The following is a 20,447-nucleotide window of genomic DNA, read 5'->3' on the forward strand; positions in this document are numbered from 1 at the left end:
TTATTACATTGAAGAGTTTGTGTACTGAAGCTTCAACTTCAACTTCTGTTCAATTTCTGATAATAGCCTAATGGAAAGGTTGTTAATGGATAGTGGAGATATACTTTGAGTAATGCCACTATTTTTATTTTTATTGAAAGTAGATAACCATTATTAGAAATATTTGAGTCGTTGTCAATAGACTTCATAAGGCATTCCGGCCATAGTTTGATATAAGAAAACAGTTCAAAAAATAAATGCTCGTGAGTAATGTCACTCACTCACTCATATAGTCATATGTGATTAATGGATGTGAAAAGGAAGCCTATGACAATCTCTCTCTCTCTCATAGCCTATAACAATTTTTATGATGCCTTATTGCCTTTGATGTGTTATGTTGCTGGTTTCAGTATTTTAAAATTTTCGATGTGTGATCATTTTAAATTAAAATTTAAAGAAAAATGATTTTGACACTCCACTTTACCACTCATACTTCACTTTTAAAAAGATTGCAAGTAATAAAACATATGGTAAAATGGAGTGCCAACATCACCATCCAATTTAAAAACATAATGTAAAACACACATGCTTGTTATTTTACTTAATTCAGCATTCATTAATAATCGATCCTCTCATCATGAGATGGACATACTCTCGGGTTAGCTAAGTGATCAGGGTGAAGGAGTCGAGTTAGAATGATATATGTACATGGAATCTGTAACTAGTGACATTTGAGTATTCAAATCTACTATCTAATTAGTTGAGGACATAGCCCTTCTCTTCTTCAAAGAGAAGCTCCTACCACCAATCTTCATCTCATGTAGAGACTTAACTTCACCCTCATGATCCACAAATCCTGTTGAGCTCGAAGCTGGCTCCGATGGACTTCTCCGGTAATCCCTAGTAAAGAACCCACCCTCACTTGAACTCTCTTGTTCCAAGGGTTCTTTCCCCTTGTCTTCATAAGAAGTCCAGCTACTCTCCCCCTCACTGCTGTTTTCTTTGGAAGATGATGTATCATTCAATGTTTGGAAGACAGTAACACTCTCTTTCTTAGCTCCTTGAAAATAATAGCTTCTTGTTTTCCCATCATACAAAGGAAGAAGAGATTTTGACCTTGAGCTGATCCCATCTCTTCCCAAACTATAGGTTGTTGATAGCTTCCTCTCGATGCCTTCCCTTTCTTGTAACAGACTGCCTAATTTCTCAAGCGCCTCATCGTTGGCCACTGCTTCATTTGCTGCTTTTTGCTCAAGTTCTGTAATTGTCCTATCGAATGCCTTCTTTTTGAGTCTAAGAGAACGCTGAAATAAGGAGGAAAAGGGTAGCAAACTAGTATAAGCATCTTTGATCAATGTTCAGGCACAAGCACAAGCACTGCAGCTGAGTATCAGGATACAAATCTTACTCGCTTTTCAAGAAAAGTTCCAAGGTTTTGACCCTGAAGCTTCTTTTTACTCCAAAATATACAGCAAAACCGCACAAGTCCAGCTAGTACTACCAAGATTACAGATTCAAAAAACAGGAACAAGAGTATTGCCCTTTGACTACCTGAAGGTGATTAAACAAATAAGAGAGGCTGCTACTAAACCTTCAATTTCAAAATTTACAATAACAGCATATACTAAATCACATGGAGTCATTGCTAATTACCTGTGTAGATGTTGACAATCTTTGGCGTTACTTGGGAGCAGCTAGACATAAACTTTTGACCTAAGTTCCAAGAACAGAATTATTAACTAAGAGTCTGAGAAAAGTGTTTGTCAAGGCATTATGGAGTTGGTTCTTACGTGTGGAACGGCATGTCAGTGGGCTTCCGGTCTCTGCAATCATTGTTGAAAACACATGGTAAATATGTGAGACCATACATATTTGAGGACCAAAAAATTTGTACAGCAATTGTTAGAATCAGAATCTTACTTGAAGCAGCAACGAAGGCAAGAACAATCCTCTCGTCTAGTATAAAATGGTGGAGATCACTATGAGAAATCAAGGATGAGAATTGATCACCTGGTAAAACAAACCACTGAAAGCATTTAGAGTGCCAGCAAAGCAGTGAAAATGGTATGTAGAAAGTAGGACACGAGCAAGTAAAATTACCAGGATATCTTCCAGACCAGTAGATGGACCCAGTTGCTGGAACATACAAGGTAAAAAGTACACTTTTGGGTTTCATTGCTGACACAAACGTATATTCACCTACTGTGTGGCTGATCTTCCCATCCATTTCGGTCTGAGATATATAAATTGCAAAGCCAGTGCAGTCAAGAAATGGAGTGACTCGGATCACTGAGTCCATTGCAGCTGCTTTTGAGAATTTCTTAAGAACCCCAGTAGGCGAAAATGAGTATAGGAACCCATCTAATGAACCAATAGATATCCAACCTGTTATAGCACATAAAGTAACAGAAGAAAGCAAATAAGACGTTCATTGTGAACTATGACCAGACCACGGAAGTTCATACAGAAACAAAGAGTTACCATTAGAATCCACAATTGGGGTGTGATCTGCTGTACTCAATGGCCCAATTCTCCCCTCCCACAGCACATTTCCTGAAGAAACATCTAGTGCCAACAAAAGAGCCTTGGTTGGAACAGTAACATACAATCGACCATTGTTTCCAGGAGTTATAGAGAAAACTTTGTCATAAGAACTTAAATCCTGGATCCATTTGAAATGAGGACTACGAGTTGATAAAGAGTACAATTCTCCTCCATTATTGGATATCTGCAAATCAAAAGGGAGGACTGTGCAAGTTTAATGTCTGTCGCATTGTAGATTGTTCATTTAACAAAAGAAAACTGAAAGACGAAACACATATAAGCTTAGCATTGTTCCTAAGAATGATCTTAGCACAAATTATAAACACACTCTTCATAGGCCAGGGTTCATATTCTTCGGTTTAGAATACAAGTTTGTATCTCTTTTTCCTATCGTGATATGAGCGAAAAAGGGCAAGAAGTTTTGAAAAGCAAGGATGAGCAGACCTTACATATATACTAGCCTCACATTGATCAATCACAGGGACAGAGTTAAAGTAACAATCTGCAATATTCTTCCTACAACCCTGTTGATATCCATATTGATCGATCACAGGTCCAGCACTCCAGAGCAATTGTCCACGCGCCGTGTATGCAAAGAGACCCCTACGTCCAATGTTTACATATACAGATGAACTCACTGTGCTAACTGCCAGCCCAACAATCGCACCATCTCCTTCTTTAGTTGGTTCTGTACTAAGTAAAACTTCTGCAGAAGGTTTAGAAGTCCCATTGTTTAGCAAGCTGACCTTAAGCACCCTATTTTCTGCAACCAGATATATCTGAAAACACTTACAAACATTAACAACTTTAAAAGACCACATTGAAATTTCAGAGTAAACATTTCCGACATTCTGTCACAATATCCCAAATTTCATACACTTGAAAGACGGTTAACTAACATTTTCGAGTTTTAAAAATATAAACCACTTGAGTCTTCATAGTAGTGCTCGAAGTTTCTCGAGTAATGCTCTAATTCCTATACCATGGGGACTCGAGTGATTATATATATAATAATTTAAACAGTCCCACTTTGAAAATCACATACCTTTTCTTTACCACCATGAATTGGAGGCATATCAAAACTGCATGTATAATTCAAATGCAGGGTCCAAGCAATAGTCCCGTTACTTTCAAATGCAAGCAAATCGTTCTCAGAGCAAGCATAAACCTTCCCATCATGACCAATCAGAGACCTCGAAAGTCTACGATAACTTACTTCTTTACCTGAAAACAGAGAAAACAATTAACAATGAAAAACCATAACCCCCTTTGAATAGCCTAAGCTTTTAGAGCAACATATACCAAATGAAACACATAACAGTACCAGGCTGAGACTGGGTTGAAGCCAAAAAGACCAAAAAGCCCAACAACACCAGAGACTGGAACACTGCCATTGTTGAGATTGAAGAGAACAATGTAACAGTGTGACAGTGATGGTCTCTAAAAAGTTGACGGTTACTTAACTGCTCCATAACGTGGGGAACAAAAATGAACAGCAGCCGTTGGATGAAAGAGAGGGCTGAGGTTAAACCCTTTGTAATACGACATGGGTCATGTCGTTTCTCATTGTCTACCTTTATAGATCTTTGGGGTGCCCTTAAACCCCTTCGTTTGCTGTTCTCTTTCTTCTTTGCAATCTCTGTAAGGTTCTTCTCCGAGTGCCCACCACAGGTAAGCTGCAAAGTTCTGAGCTTTATTTTCAATTAGTGCGATTTACTACAATTTTTCATGGATTTCTTTTGTGGGTATTTCTAAAACCCTTATTTTCTGATTGCCAAAGCTAATTTGGGCAGGTGGTTCAATCTGGTTTTACATATGCTGTGTATGAATATATGTCTTAGATTTGCAGTTTTGGAACTCTGATTCATTCATGATTCTTACCCTTATTTTGGTTTGAATGCTATGCTTGTTAAACCCCTCATAAACCCTAATGCTTATTTCCTGAATTAATGGTTTTGAGTTAATTGGTATTGGAATGATGGGTATATGGGTTCCCATTTCTTGAGTTTTGCCTGTGATTTGGGTGGTAGATCACTCTGGCTGTAGTTTAAATATGGGGTGGATTTGATAGTGATCTATGATGTGAAATTTCAGAGGTTTTCTTCTCTAAATTGGCTTTGTTACAGAACAATCAAATGAATGAAAGTTCTTAACTTTATAACCAATTTCAAGTTGTCTTACCCAGATGGAATTTATTTTCTCTAAAATTTTTGCATTGCTTGTGTTTAGCACTTCTTTTCTATGAAATGACAGGTCAGTTACATTTGATTGAACTTGATGTAATTGTCTGAACTTGTTCTTTGAGGTATTCAGTTTGCTAATAATGTGGTTAACTTTGTGTGTATCAATTTCCCTGTTTTATTTTGGCTGCGACTTAGTTGAAATGGTTGGTATAGGTGTTTGTAGGAGTGTGGCATGATTAACATGACCATTGTGTTCTTCTCAATGCTTACCTGTGTAGTCATGTGGTATGAGTTTGTAAATTGCTATGCTCACTGTTTCGGAATTACCAATCCTACTGCAGAGGTTTCAATTGCAAAATTGTGTGAATGTTTTGAGAATGGCAACTCAGGAAACCGGAGAAGAAAATCAGCAAACTGCAAGTTCCCAAGCTGTTGGTTTCATCGGAGCGGTGGAAGCAAAGTATAGGCAAATCAAAGAACATGCAGAGACCTACCCTTATGTGTGGGCTTCCTACAGTGTTGTATATGGTGGTTTGGCCCTCTGGACTACCTACAGATGGAGAAAGCTTCGAAAGACTGAGGATCGAGTACGAGCCCTTCAGGAGAGATTACGCAAGCATTATGCAGCTGAAGAGCGTGCAAGTGCAACCGTAAGCTCAAGCACAAGTCGAAGCCCTGCCACCCCAGTTCAAAAGGTCCCTCCACCATCTGCTGACAAAACCCCTAAATAGTGAAGTTATTGATCCCCAAATAGTGAAGTTATTGATTGATTTTGTTCAGCTTTATGAAAATTTTGCTATCAGTTTGAAGTTGAACACAGATTGCTTGGTACATCTGTAGCTGAGAGTTGGAGAGTCCAGATGCTTAATGTTTTAGGATGAAAGGTTAGAAACTGATATTTATTGCCTAAAGCAGAAGAGGATACTATATGCTAAATTTCACCGTCATTTTTCCCGATGGTGACTTCCCATAATTTTTCCCCAAGTTAATAGGGGTTTGTATTGATGTCCAAAAGAAAAGCAGAAACAATGTAAAGTGAGTTTTAAAGATGCAGTAGTGCAATGCCACAATCCTTCAAAGCCCGTGTGAGTTCTGCAAACATTAAGTAGCTAGATTAGACCTTGAGGTCTAGGGTGTTAATTCTTCATATATTTACGCTTGTGGATTTTGTTGGTTTAATATATTGACTTTGATTGTAGCAATATTCGTTTGAGGTCTAGGGTGTTAATTCTTCATATATTTACGCTTGTGGATTTTGTTGGTTTAATATATTGACTTTGATTGTAGCAATATTCGTTTAACCCTTAGGAGCAGATTTTGAACTAGAAAGGTGGTCAATCATGATGATAGTGAACAACATGGATAACGACCACACGCGGATTGAAATTAGAGAAGATTAAGGGAATTTGATAGTAGCAAATAATGTGGGGGGTCAAATTATGAGTGAAAATAGAAATGATGAAGATGAATTATTAGCATCATCGATTCCAGGTAGTTTTTAGAACCACCTCCATCACCACCTTGCATTTTGAAAATTCCCAAGACGCTTGAGGGTCCTAATGAAGCTGAGTTGGTACTTCCAAAGTTAATATCGATTGGGGCATATCACCATGGTAAATAGAACCTGCAAGCCATGGGAAGAATTATGAGTAGATACTTGCATTGTCTCCTCAATCGAACACCAACTCCTGACACCACTTTGAAGCACTAGGTCAAAAAAGGTAGAGCTATAGAACAAGCTTGTCGCGATTGCTATGATGAAAAAGTTGATATGACTATGAGTAGTCACCAGTTTGTAGCAAACTTGAAACGATTGTGGTTGACGATTGCTTTGTTATTGAATTCATGCTCGGAAGGACATACAGCAAGATTCTTCAGAATGACTCTCTGTCCCAAAGTTCATGGATGCGCACTCCAGTTGTATCAGATTTGTTTCTACTGGAAAACCAGCTGCCTTGGTTAGTTCTTGATTGTTTATTCCAATATGTCGCAAAAGAAAATGCGGACGATGAAGTGATGAACCTGTTGGAAAGCATAAGGTTCTATCTGAGCTTATTCTCAAATTTTGTCAGTTGCACACCCTGCGCTTTCTAATGCCGAATGATGGAGCATCCGAAATCAGGCATTTACTTGACCACATAAGAATTGGTATAGTTGGACCAGAAAAGCTAATAACCATCAATTCACGTCGTTATTTGGTTCCCTGTCTGACAGAACTCCGGCAAATTGGAGTCATATTTAAACGTGGAGACATGTCTTGCGACACACTCATAGCCTTCCACAATGGAGTGATTGAGATACCGGAAATATGTATTAGCACTAATCGATCTCTCTTTACAACCTCATTGCCCTCGAAGAATGACAACAAGGGCTCAGGGTCTTGCATTATCTAGCTTATTAAATCTGTCAAAACCCAAAAAGGAATTACACATGCATACCACTTTGGGCAAGGAGGAGATAACTTGTCTCTTCAATAACATTCGTGATAACGCTACACTGACCTCTGAATCTTTTGTAATTCTCACCAGGAATGTGCATTTGTATTGTAAGCGTCGTTGGCTAAGGAGATGCCTTATAAGCATCAAACAGGATTATCTCTAATTCTCCATTCAATCCATCTTCAGTCTGGACCATTTCTAACGCGGTTATCGTGATACTGACATCTTCTGCATACTTGCTCCTCTAAAACGCTTCTTCCTCGCCCTTGATGATCCTCCCAACTCGATCGTATTCAACATCTCTCTTTCACTCTGTCCGAGTACAAGCTCCTTAGCAAGTTCTTCTCCACTAGCTGCGCGCATTGCCATGCATACTTTTCTATATATAGAAAAGTATAAGGCGATTAAGATCTTATATAAGATCTTAATCGCCTTATAATTTTTATAAAAGAAACTCAGCTTGGGATGGAGCTGCTTGCATGTGCACATCCCCGTAGAACTGCTCATTAGGATCAATGCGCAGAGTTGACATCAATATTCTGAAGATATTTTGCTGTGCCCTCGCGAATACGCAAGTTCCTGACAGTTCCAGTGCCAAGTCCAGCAAATGTGTTGTTTGGCTCCAAAACCAGTTGGATTGCAAACTGTCTCTTTTGAGCGTGTGCGCAGGCGTGCCAGCACCGTGGGGTGCAGTCGTCGGGGTAGTCCCTTGACCTGACTTCTTCTTCAAGCGTTTGTGGACGAGGAGAGCACCAACCTCGCCACAGGGTTCTTCTCTAGCCTTACGGATAAGGACTTTCTGCCTTACGGATAAGGGCTTTGGGTGTGATCTCTTCGCGTCACCGAATCGATACTTAGTATTGCAGACTAAGCAGAGCAATCACTGGGAAGTTTGGAGAAAGCACGGGTTGCGCTAAAGCGTGACTTTAGCTTCGCTGGGTTGCGAGGGCGTTACCCTTGCTTCGCTGGTAGTAACGGTGGCGGTTGCGCTCGCAGTCGGCTCGCTGGGAGACTGAGACTGGAAGTACGGTCGCCGGGTTGGTCTGGTGATGCTGACAGTCGGCTCTTGGAGAGACTAGGACTGGCGCACGGTCACCGGGTTTCAACAAGGTTGAAGGTTTGCTCCGGGGAGGCTTTGTAATCGCTAGGATTGATTGATATGAGAGAGGTCCTTTATTCGTCCTTGAAACCTGGTATATATACCTAGGGTTTTGACTGCTCCTTGTTGTAGAAGGATTATTGATTGAAGTTTCCTAGTCAATCTCTGCTACTTGACTCCAATAAGGTTTCGTTTTCCTCATGGATTCCGGAATGGGCGAAGCTGTAACCCAAACCCTAGTAGGCTTATTTTTGGGCCGCAGGTATCGGCCCGCTGTGCTAGATCCACTAAAGGATATTGCCAAAATTACTTTTAGGCTCAAACATTGCCCCCCAGGCCTCGAAATCAGGCTCATGAAAATGTAACTGGTTGAAGGGGACTAAAACGACGCGTTCAATGCTTGAAACGATGTCATTAATGAGGGTTGCGTCCTTTCGCTCGCGAAACGCCTTTCTGTCGTATCGTTTCCCTCACAAAATCTCTTATTTAAATCCGTAGCCACTTCAGACCTGTCACATCAGAAACTCTTTTAGTCTCCTAAACCCAGAAACCCTCTTTTGCACACATCTTCCTCTTCGAAACCCAGAAATGGCTCCCCCGAAAAAGATAGTTATCGATCAAGAAGAAGAACTGAATGAACAAGCCGCCCATTCTTGAGGAGCCAACATCGGTGCCAGCCTGATCCTCCAGACCATTATCCAGAGACCCCTGCTCCTCAGACTCTCGAACAATCATGCCGGACTGGGTCCAACGCCGCGGGATTCTTTCCCGGCCGACGCCATCGCCTTCTATGGCTTACCTGTTCGCCGCCCCATCCCAGTCCTCCGAAGGACTCCTGGAGATTTTACCAGTTGGAGTGCCCCTAATCATCGATCAAAAATAGGGCATTGGCCATCTTTTATCAGTGCGGCGGAGCTTTCCTGGTATCGTGAAGCGCGAGCTCGAGATCTGGCTCGCTGGAACGCAGCAGGTATCACCCATACTATCGATCTTTGTTTTCGTCTTCCGCGCGGTGGCAATCGTTCGCCACTCGCTGCCTTTCTCTGTTTTTGGAACACCGCCACCAACACCTTTGATTTTCGATTTGGCCAAATGAGTATCACTTTATTGGACATTCTCACCATCACTGGCCTACCCATCGACAGCGAGCCTTATCTGCATGGCCAATTCGACTCTAATACCTTTACTTTCACCATGGCCCAAAATGGTCGCAGCGCTCATAGCGGCTCCTATCCGCGGTGGTTGGCTTATTACCGCCAGGAGCACAATGCGACTGGCGGGATTGCTTTCTTGGAGTACTGGCTCTGTAAGTTTATCTTCTGTACTTCCTCCTGTAAGCCCACTGGTGCCTGGACCTTTCTGGCAACGGCCCTCTACAACGGTTGCCGCGTGGGATTAGGACAACCAGTGCTGGGTGCCCTCTATCGCACTTTGTACCAAGCCACAATGCATCCCTTCGAGACTGGCATTTCTGGCCCTTTTTGGATTCTTGACTTCTGGATTCAAATTTACTTCCCATATTTTCGTCGCGACGACATCCCATTGCTTCCACCTACTGATCAACTCCTGGGACGATGGCTCAGTCGCGATGAAAGGTACACATCCCCTCCTTATTCTGAGTGCTTCACATACTTGTACCTTCTGCACGAGATGCCATACTGCGACTTAGTGCTGAGTAGAAGATTCCCGGCTCCGCTTGAACACGGATTTCTCCCTGGCGCCTCTCGCTACAGTGATCGCGCGCGCTTGGCCTTTCGCCGCGCAATCTCCTGTTCTGACATCAGGATTGTCGCTGACGAACTCAGTTACGAACTCTATGCTCCCAACCACTTCGCTCGCCAACTCGGCCTTGTTCAATTAGTGCCATTCCCTCTGTATGATGCTTGGAACTATAACACCTCTTGGCGTAGATTTGGGCCTCTTTCTGGGCCTCCGCCAGCACAAAGCACACTCGTACTGGTTGACCTCCCTGACTGGGCTAGAGAGATTGACTCTGTGGATGGGACTGAGGAAGGATACGAGGCATGGTGGGCAGAAGTTTCTGTTAACTGCTGGAGGCAACAGCATGATGAGCTATTCGCAGCCAACTGCGATACCCCTACCCTGCCGACGTTGATCTACTTGCTCGCGTCCCTGAAGATGCTGCACAAGTTCCTCCTCCTGCTGCTGAGCCGGCTCCGCGATCCGCGCGAGCCCCACGTCAGGCCCAGGCTGGTATCGTAATCTGCGAACCCCCTCAAGAGGTAAATATCCTGACTCGTGTTTTGTCCTTTGTTCATTTGCTCTTTCCTTTTAATTCAAAATTTTGCTATTCCAGGGACACGCGCCATTCTCTGGCAGTCGCGCAGCCAACACTTCCCAAGCCACTGGCCAGTCTGGGAAACAAAAGGCAGTAATGACAGAGCCTGAAGACAAAGAATCCTCCTCTGATGATGATGACTCGCAGACGGTAAGAACTTTTTGTTTGAGTAAATCATACTTCCTCCACGAATCAAACCTAATCTTTTGATCCCAACAGATCGCCGCCCTCTCGGCTCGGAAACGCAGTCGCTCTGATCCTCGAACTGACCTATGGGCAGAAGATGAACCAATCGCTGACCGACTGGTAAGACACAAGCATACTCAGTACTTGTTAGCAATTTCTTTCCATTCTATGCGACCATGTAACAATCCTCATTCGCAGGTTCGCCATAGGTCCTTGAGACACACTGAAGAAGGATCTTCAGCTGCTGGTGAAGGCACATCTGCTTCCCAAGCCCAAGCGCCAACTATTGTGAACAACTCTCCACCTCCTGCGAGCGCTGCCAGTAATGCACAGTTGGCCTTGATCCCAGTGCAGATCATAGATGATAGCTCGCCTGAGGCCGAAGATAGAGTACCGCTACCGGATGCACCCCGCAAGGAACCAAGCGATATACCTGTCCTGGAACAGATAGCGCCTGACTCAATTCCTATTCCCAGCGAAGCTAACCCAGAGGCAATGCCAGCGGTCGTTGTGCGTGAGCCCCCAGCCGAGGAGGTATTTCCTTTAACCAACTAATTCATTATTACTTCTTGGCTTAAATATTCTATTCTGACAATACCTTCTTCCAGAATCCAAATGCCTTCAACACTGAGGACGCTGTAGCTGAAGCTGTAGAGGCAGAAGCTGCTGAACCCGCTCTTAATATGGTTGGTCAGGAACTTCTTCCCCCTGCCCCCCAAGTCACTGAAGCCGGAGAATTGGGAGACCTTCCTGAACCAATGCCAGAGGCAGCACCTGTCGCTGAACCTCCTGAGGCCCCTGTCGCTGAGCAACCAACTCCCTCCACTCTGGAAAGGTTAGCTCGTGTACTCGAAGTGACCCCTCCTGGGGTCGTAGATGAAGCTAGAGAAGGCCTTCGTCGCTTCCTGGGCCCTGATATCTTGATTCCTGGTGCGCCCGTGAGAGTCTTAGAATATTTGAGGGTACTTCTCCGCGAGGGAGCCATCACTGAAGATCAGTTCCAAGAGGTCGATCAACTGCTGCAAAATCTCCCTCAAGGGCTCAATGAGCGGGCAGTCGCGAACGCGCAGGCTAGGCAGACCGAGACGCGCTATCAGAACCTCACTCAACAAACAGAGACCGTGCGCGATTTCTTGGGTGACCAAGCTAACCTCATCAGGGAACTGACGCTCGAAAGGAACCACTTGAGGTCCCAGATTCAGGCTCTTCAAGCCCGGTTAACTGACGTTACTACCAGGCTTACTCATGCGGAGCCTCAGTTAGAACAACCCCTCGCTGCCTTCGAGACGCTATCCCAGGAACTGGCTCAAGCTCGCGTGGCAGCCCAGCAAGCCGCACAAGCTGCTGCGGATGCTAGTTTTCGTTTAGATGAACTTTTCCTTCGCCTGACCCATGCAGGCCGCAGACTTTTGGGCCTCTAGAATTAAGCCCATGTTTCATATGAACAATAATATTGTTATTAACCTAATATTTAGCCCACATTGCTTGGCCCAAATACATATCAACTTAACTCCTCAAACTGTTCAGCGCTTTAATTTGTTTTAATGCTTTTAAATCTGTTTGAAAAGATTGAAAAGATAATCTCGAAATGGAGCGGTTACCTCCTTGGAGACTGCCCCGCCTCCCACGCGCTTTCAATTATCTTCATTTCCGAGATCTTAGCATTTAACACCAATTGATACGCTCATTGATGGCAGTGAGAATATCACAACCACCCATCGTACGGTCAAGGCCACTGAGACTGGCACTATAAATACCTGCACTCTGGGGAGATGATATACACAAATGAATATGGGCTTCCCAGAGATAGTATCACAATCTCTACTTCTCTTCCTCCAGTTTCTACAATCTTCTCCTCACGATATTAGCCTTAGCCTCAAATTCCTAGGCCTTATGGCTTAACCTCAATACATGGGTAGGTCTTATGGCCTAACCTCAGGTCCAACCACATGTCTTTGGTCTCTGGAAGTCGCGGTGAAATCCACCGGTTTCATTTAGACTGAAGAACATGTGGTGCTCCCGCCGCGGCGGAACCCGATTCTGAGGGGTCCCCTCTCTCAGATTGCCCGCGTGGAGCAGGAGGAAGAAGGGCGGAAGACCAATATGGGTCGCCTGTTCTTGCTCCGTAGCCTACCTCCAGGGTCTGACTGCGTGACTTATGTTTTTCCCTTGGAGGTAGATGTGGTTGTGAGTCGCACTCTCCGTGAAGACCATCTCCATCCCGGAGGGTAATCCAACCAAAAGGGTTGCGATGGATTATTTCCTTCCTTTTTCTCCGGTACAGACGGTAACGGCTACAACTCAGATCAGAGGAGGCATGTGGGTGAAGAGAGGGAGAGTATGAATGCCCGAGCACAGCCCCTTCGCTGCCACAAGATCCAGAAACTCTTAGTAGATCTGTAACTTTATGGTTTTTACTCTAAGCCACTTCCGGCCTTGTAAACCGCAAATGTAATTATTTTGATTTGCACTTTGTACTGCTCTTTGGCCGCAGCTCCAGTATCAACCATGATCTTGCTAACTTTGGTACCGCCAACGTCCGCCGTGATGTATAAAGGTCTCATGTGCTGGACCATAGCAGGTGTTGGCCTAGTGAAGCTCATGAAGAATTCTTTAATGCTGGCGTCCTCTGTTTCCAGACAGACAATCTCTTCTACCGGTGTTGTGACCGCTGACGTGATCTGCAGGGGCTGTGTATTACATTCCTCAGCTTCTACGCATTCCTGAGCCGCGACCGGTATTACATACCGCGCTGGGAGCACATAAACCATATTGCAGGACGTATCTAATTCACCTATGTCGTCCTCCAGGTTGAGCTTGGGTTCGTTGACAGGGATAACCGTGTTGAACTGTTTAGCCAACCTGTCTACTAAGGATTCCTCAGTGAGGCCTTTTACCTCACACTGCTCATGCTCCTGAACCACGGGAGCTTTTTCAGGGGAAACTGATTTTGGTTCCCTAGCAAAATCTGCCTCTAGGGGAGCAACTACTACATTCTGGACTTTTTTAGGTCTCCACTGTAAAGTGTCGGTAGTCTTATCTTTGCCCCCCAGTCTCTCGAAAACTGAGGATTTGGCTTCTGGTTCATCGCGAAACACACGGCGCTTGACGTGCGGTCGCCTGGACGGCGAGCTCTCCTTTCTGGCTGGCGGAAGTGTTCTCTCCTTGGTAATTCTGCAAAAAACACTGGGCTCAGAAGCCCTTATTGCTGAGCTCGCTTGCTTTCGCAAACTGCGAGGGGCCACTAATGGCTTGGCAGCAAGTGCTTCCATCTCCTTCTGATACTGCTCAGGCGATTTGACCAATTGTGAAGGTTTGATCAGGCCCTGGTCTAAAGCCTCGAGCGCGCGCTTGGCTTCCCCAAACCTGCGCTGCAGTTTTCGCTTTTTGGAAGGACTTATCTCCACTGCCTTCCCCTTCTCCCTGGTGTACCACTTCCCTTCTTTGATGGTAGCGGTTGAAGCAGGTGGTATGTAGGGTTTTGTCAGAATGTCTTTGTGCTTGTTTGCAACCTTCTCCTCTGTCTGCTGATCAACCGTAGCTGCCCTCAGCTTCTTAAACAGATTGGAGTCCTTTGTAGGTGACCCCAATTCCTCCCTTTCTCTCGGGCTGGAAGGTTGATAGTTTCGCGATGACGAGGCCCACTTGATGGGCGGGAGAGAGCCAAAACGAAATGTCTGCTCGACCTCTTCGTGTGACACTTGGATGCCACACTCTTCCTTGCACCGCGAGCATAACACTACGGGTGAGGCCTGACCAAATGGTTTAGCCTTCTTCTGGGCAGGGGCCTCGTTAAGCTCTCTTTCTCGTCCTTTTGTGTTCAAATCCAGGGTTGGTTTCCTCTGGTTCTGCTTGGCCCAGTTCACATCGACCATGTTGATCCCAGTATCAGGAAAGGGGTTTAGGTCAACAAGCGCTGCTGCAGTTACTGGAGCCTCCACTTGAAGACTACCGTTATTGAGCCATACCTGAATCTGGTCCTTGAGCTTCACACAGTCAGCTGTATTATGGTTCCACAAGTTATGGAATTTACAATACTTCTTTCCTTTCAGCTGATCTGGTCGAGGGAAAGGTCCAAAGTCGGTCTTCACCATCTTCGCGGCGATCATCTCATCTAGAATCTCGTGTGCCTTGTTGGCATCATATGTATACGCCGCGAACTCAGGTTTAGTGAAGGCCATCGATTTGAGCTTGACAGGTTCCTTGGAGATTTTCAGTTGCTTCAAGGCTGGGTTCTTTCTCCCTGTCAGTTCATAAGCGGCGATGTCGCTCTCATCTTCCTCCTCGTCCTCCTGAACCAAATCCTCACTATGATAGTGATAGTAAGGATCATACGTAGCCGGCTGGTAGCTCAGGGCCGCTATGGTACGATTTTTCCCTGGTACATATGTCCCTCTGGACGCATTCTTCCTGGCATCAGTTTCTCTGAGGAGATGTTCGAAGCTTCCCACCTCTGTGATGAGCTCTCCCATTGACTGAATCATGCTTCCATGCTGCTTCTTTCGCTGGCGCGGCTCTAAGCCTTTGATCGCCAACTTGATCAACTCTTTCTACGGCAGGATCACATTCAGTTTGGCCTTCTGAATCTGGAAGCGCTGAAGGTAGGCCACCGCGGACTCTGTGGGCTGTTGGGCCATCTGGGTGAGAGAAGCCAAGTCTACCTCAGGTTCTGTGGCCCCAAAAGTCTCTCGAAAGAGCTTTTCCATTGCAGGCCAATCTGCCACAGTTCCTGGTCGCAGTTTGGAGAACCACCTAAAGGCAGCCCCTGATAGAGAAGTGCCAAAGATCCTGCACTTGAGGATATCATCATTCTGGTACTGGCCGCATTGTACCCTGAACCTGGCCAGATGAGTTGCCGCATTCTCGGTATCCTCCCCTGAAAAAGTAGCAAATATGATGTTTTTATAACCCCTGGGGAAGGGCGCGAGCATTATGTGCGGTGGGAAAGGTCCCTCATAGACCCCATCCATCTGGGCCCTAGGGTTAGCCTGTCTGATCATCTCCTCTACCTCATCTCGTCTCACATATTCTGGACCCGGAGGAGGAGGAGGTGGTATTGCCACTGTATGGCGAACAGCCTGCACAGGTATTGCTTGGTTTACAGCCGTTGTCCCTTCTCCTATCTGCACAACGCGGGTTGTAGCTGGTTGTTGAAGAGTCACTGCTGGCATAGGCATCTCTTTTGCCAAAGCTGTTATCTTGATCGGGTTACCAGCCTGGTCAATCCCATAATAGCTTCCTGGCAGCTCTTGGTATACATTCTCTGCCCCATCGCTGTCGTACTGAATGAACACAGCGGAGTCGGATGAAGTTTCAACACCTTTCGATGCCTACTGCTTCTGTCTGGCGGTCTGTCCACCTGACAGTGTGGTTTTTTCCTTGCTGCCGCCAATAACCAGGGCTCGTTCCTTATCTCTCAATTGCGTGGTAGCAACGGTCGCGGCAGGTGTAGCGGTACTGCTGCTACCCTTTTCCCGCTGATTTGGCGGCACATATTTACCTGAACCAGATGGTTGGCCCAGGGAACCAAGGATAGCGTTAGGATCTCCTAACGTCTTATTCAACACTTTTTTAGCTTGGTTCAACTCAGCTCTTTGCATGGCCACCTCGGTTGCGAGAGTTGCTCCATCTTTGCGAAGACCTGCCATATCTGATGCTGTTTGCTTGGTATGATTCGCAAGAGCATCAATGATCTTTTTCTGCTGCTGACTCTGGGCATCTGCGATGCTTATAGCTTGAGCTTTTAACGCACTCTCAGTTTGCGACATCAGTTGCTCAGTTTCCACAGCTTGTTGGGAAATACGCTGGTTTATTTCGCGTAAGATTCTATCTGTTTTCGCGTTTTCCCTTTTCAGATCAGCAGCCATCTTCTTGCGATGGTTTTCAATGTTTTCTGAGATGATCGCGCATGCAACCTCGACGGTCGCTCCCTCTGGAATAGGCTTCTCAACGAAATCCTCTGATTCTTCACTCCCCACCGTATTGGAGACAGGGGTAGCGACAGGCTCACTGGCCTGATTAGTGATGATAGTTTGACCCTCAGTAGCGATCGAGTGACTCTCTCCCTGTTCAGTTGACATATCGGAGAATTGAGGATGAAGAGAGAATCTTTGAATCACTTGTTCTTCTGACAGACCACGACAATCCGCGCGAGGATGCGGTTTGTAACTGGAGGTCTTGTGTTTTGAGCAGTTAGCGTAGCCCTTTTTGTAAGGGTTTTCGCTTGACTTCCCAATGGCTAACGTTCACGAAGAGACACTTAGTTGGTCCCACTGGGCGTGCCAAAATGTTTGGCTCCAAAACCAGTTGGATTGCAAACTGTCTCTTTTGAGCGTGTGCGCAGGCGTGCCAGCACTGTGGGGTGCAGTCGTCGGGGTAGTCCCTTGACCTGACTTCTTCTTCAAGCGTTTGTGGACGAGGAGAGCACCAACCTCGCCACAGGGTTCTTCTCTAGCCTTACGGATAAGGACTTTCTGCCTTACGGATAAGGGCTTTGGGTGTGATCTCTTCGCGTCACCGAATCGATACTTAGTATTGCAGACTAAGCAGAGCAATCACTGGGAAGTTTGGAGAAAGCACGGGTTGCGCTAAAGCGTGACTTTAGCTTCGCTGGGTTGCGAGGGCGTTACCCTTGCTTCGCTGGTAGTAACGGTGGCGGTTGCGCTCGCAGTCGGCTCGCTGGGAGACTGGGACTGGAAGTACGGTCGCCGGGTTGGTCTGGTGATGCTGACAGTCGGCTCTTGGAGAGACTAGGACTGGCGCACGGTCACCGGGTTTCAACAAGGTTGAAGGTTTGCTCCGGGGAGGCTTTGTAATCGCTAGGATTGATTGATATGAGAGAGGTCATTTATTCGTCCTTGAAACCTGGTATATATACCTAGGGTTTTGACTGCTCCTTGTTGTAGAATGATTATTGATTGAAGTTTCCTAGTCAATCTCTGCTACTTGACTCCAATAAGGTTTCGTTTTCCTCATGGATTCCGGAATGGGCGAAGCTGTAACCCAAACCCTAGTAGGCTTATTTTTGGGCCGCAGGTATCGGCCCGCTGTGCTAGATCCACTAAAGGATATTGCCAAAATTACTTTTAGGCTCAAACATGTGTGTTGTTTTTCTGACCAATAACCTGTCTTACAAAGTTGTATAAATGCGTGTACCATCCAGTGTAAATGCTGACTAATTATATTTATTACATCTGTAATAAATATAATGTTTCACACTATTGATCAATTACACCAGAATAGTCAAGTCAAGTAAAAAAGTTATAAAATATTGTCATCTTGAATGAAATTAGGACTTTCTGAAAATGAAGTGCAACCTATGTTTAAGGAGGACAAAATATGATTAGCCCTTAAAATTATTACTAGATCTCATTTAATAGAAGTAATGTAGTGTATGAAAGGACTTGTCAAAGTCAATATATCATCGTTTTGTTTTGATATCAGCCTATATTGGACGTCAAATATTTTAGATTCAAGCAAGAACCGGCAAGGACTTCAAGAATCAAGACTTGATCCTCCTCGTAAGTTTCTGCTACAAACTCCACCAGCTTTTACTCCTTTACTGTCTTCTTTTTGGTCCGGAAAATTACATACCTAATCATTTAGAAAGTAGTTCACAGATTTTAGAAATCAAACATTGAAACTTTGAAGAAACTGCATATAGTTCTCATATTTTCCCTTGTCAATTGCCTGTTAAAACCATAAAATTAAGATGCATGAATCAGTAGCGCGTACATGGAAAATCACCATAAACTCTAGGAAATTCAAAATCAACTGATAACCCTAACCTCCACTTACTGTTCTTAAAATGTAATTTTTAGCTTCATTGATTGTTGTTAATTAGCAGATTCCAACCAATTTGGAGGTACTCAGAAAGGTGCACGATCATGAATGAAATTAGAGAAGAGGAAGGGAATTGGATAGCAGCAAATAATGTCAACAAGCAAATTCGAAGTGAACACAGTGGCAAGTTCTTAGCATCGTCTATTTGAGGAAAGCTTTTAAAACAAGCTTCATCACCACCTTGCATACTTAGATTTCCCAAGATAATGCAGGATCTTGTGCTAGATGATTATGTAGTTCCAAAGTTAGTTTCAATTTGGCCATATCATCATGGCAAAGAGAACTTCGAAGCCCGGTCGTGCAAAACCTACAATTGCAACAAGAGAAGTTATAATGTCAGTCAACAAATAAGGGAGAATGAGGGCAACTACACTTAAGCAGTAGCAATCAATGCATCTATGAACTCAAGAGGCTCAAATCCATTTCTTTATTGTGGTTTTTTTTATAAATGATCTATGAGCACGAATAATGTTCTTCATGATATCTCTAGCTATAAGCCTCTTTTCCTCTTTAACTTGCATATCTAATTATCCATAGGAAAGAGAACAAAAGAAATGATCCAAGCAAGAGCTTGCAAAAAGAAGCATACCGCATCTGATTGTTGCGGATTAGCAGCTACTCTTGATTACCAAAGATATATATGAACTTGAAATCCCTACAACCTAAGAGCATCATAGATAACATTCAGTTGGCAGGCGAAAAATAAGGATGGTGGCTCTACCATTGCAGCCCTTATCCGTTGGAAATTATGCTCAAGGTTCTTATCCACTAGAAAAAGAATAGGGAATTTTATATACCCAAATTGTCATCGACTTATTAGATTAAACCCACCCCTAAGATTTTTTCATACACACCCAGATCTATTAATTAGAAACATCTAAAAAAAAAAAAAAGATTAACTAGGATAAAAAAATAAAACATGTTTTTGTTAAAAATTATTGAAGATGCCACAAGCCCCAACATACCTATTGAAGATTCTTGTTCAATAGGTATGTGTCGTTTCGTTAATTCCTCCTTAAGAGGTATTTGAGTTTTTTTTTCTTGTTTAACAAGTATGTGTCGTTTTGTTAATTCCTCCTCAATAGGTATTTGTACGTGTTTTGGTTTATATTCAATTGATATGTATTGTATGCGTTTGGATAATTCCTCCCAAAGATATTTGTGTTTTCATTTTTAGGGTTTATGCTATTGAACAAGTATATACGGGTTTCAATATGTTCAATAGGTATGTGTCGTTTGGTTAATTCCTCCTCAATAGATACTTGTACGTGTTTTGGTTTATGTTCAATAGATATGTATAGTATGTGTTTGGATAATTCCTCCTTAAAGGTATTTGTGCTTTCGTTTTTAGGGTTTATGTTGTTGAACAAGTATATACGGGTTTCAACCTGTTCAATAGGTATGTGTCATTTGGTTAATTCCTCCTCAATAGGTATTTGTGTTTTGGTTTCTGTTCAATAGGTATGTATAGTATGTGTTTGGATAATTCCTCCTTAAAGGTATTTGTGCTTTCGTTTTTAGGGTTTATGCTATTGAACAAATATATACAGGTTTCAACGTGACTAGTTTTTATTTTTTATTCTTCTTTTTTTCTCAATAGATTCTACAAGTTTTGTTTCATCACCACCTTGCATACTTAGATTTCCCAAGATAATGCAGGATCTTATGCTAGATGATTATGTACTTCCAAAGTTAGTTTCAATTTGGCCATATCATCATGGCAAAGAGAACTTCGAAGCCCGGTCGTGCAAAACCTACAATTGCAACAAGAGAAGTTATAATGTCAGTCAACAAATAAGGGAGAATGAGGGCAACTACACTTAAGCAGTAGCAATGAATGCATCTATGAACTCAAGAGGCTCAAATCCATTTCTTTA

The 20,447-nt window shown here is 43.8% G+C and overlaps 3 protein-coding genes across 3 annotated transcripts; 2 read left to right on the forward strand and 1 right to left on the reverse strand.

Moving 5' to 3' along the window:
- Nucleotides 1-638: 638 nt before the first annotated feature.
- On the reverse strand, nt 639-3,917 carry LOC133733169 (protein GAMETE EXPRESSED 3). Its single transcript, XM_062160795.1, has 10 exons — nt 3,848-3,917; nt 3,569-3,747; nt 2,973-3,302; nt 2,461-2,707; nt 2,080-2,364; nt 1,900-1,989; nt 1,770-1,802; nt 1,633-1,692; nt 1,388-1,530; nt 639-1,283 (listed from the first exon to the last, which is right to left on the reverse strand). The coding sequence occupies exons 1-10, from the start codon at nt 3,915-3,917 to the stop codon at nt 732-734; spliced, it is 1,989 nt and encodes a 662-aa protein (XP_062016779.1). The 3' UTR covers nt 639-731.
- A 170-nt stretch (nt 3,918-4,087) lies between these two features.
- On the forward strand, nt 4,088-5,908 carry LOC133745000 (uncharacterized). The gene is made up of 2 exons (XM_062173011.1): nt 4,088-4,194; nt 5,048-5,908. Exon 2 carries the CDS (start codon nt 5,084-5,086, stop codon nt 5,435-5,437), a length of 354 nt encoding a protein of 117 aa, XP_062028995.1. The 5' UTR covers nt 4,088-4,194; nt 5,048-5,083; the 3' UTR covers nt 5,438-5,908.
- Nucleotides 5,909-10,575: 4,667 nt separating this feature from the next.
- LOC133733178 (uncharacterized) lies at nt 10,576-20,394 on the forward strand. Its single transcript, XM_062160804.1, has 5 exons — nt 10,576-10,692; nt 10,762-10,848; nt 10,927-11,262; nt 11,337-11,865; nt 20,171-20,394. The coding sequence occupies exons 1-5, from the start codon at nt 10,639-10,641 to the stop codon at nt 20,392-20,394; spliced, it is 1,230 nt and encodes a 409-aa protein (XP_062016788.1). The 5' UTR covers nt 10,576-10,638.
- Nucleotides 20,395-20,447: the final 53 nt, after the last annotated feature.

The sequence above is a fragment of the Rosa rugosa genome, chromosome 1 (genome assembly GCF_958449725.1).
Source record: "Rosa rugosa chromosome 1, drRosRugo1.1, whole genome shotgun sequence".
In the NCBI taxonomy this organism is placed as follows: domain Eukaryota; kingdom Viridiplantae; phylum Streptophyta; class Magnoliopsida; order Rosales; family Rosaceae; genus Rosa; species Rosa rugosa.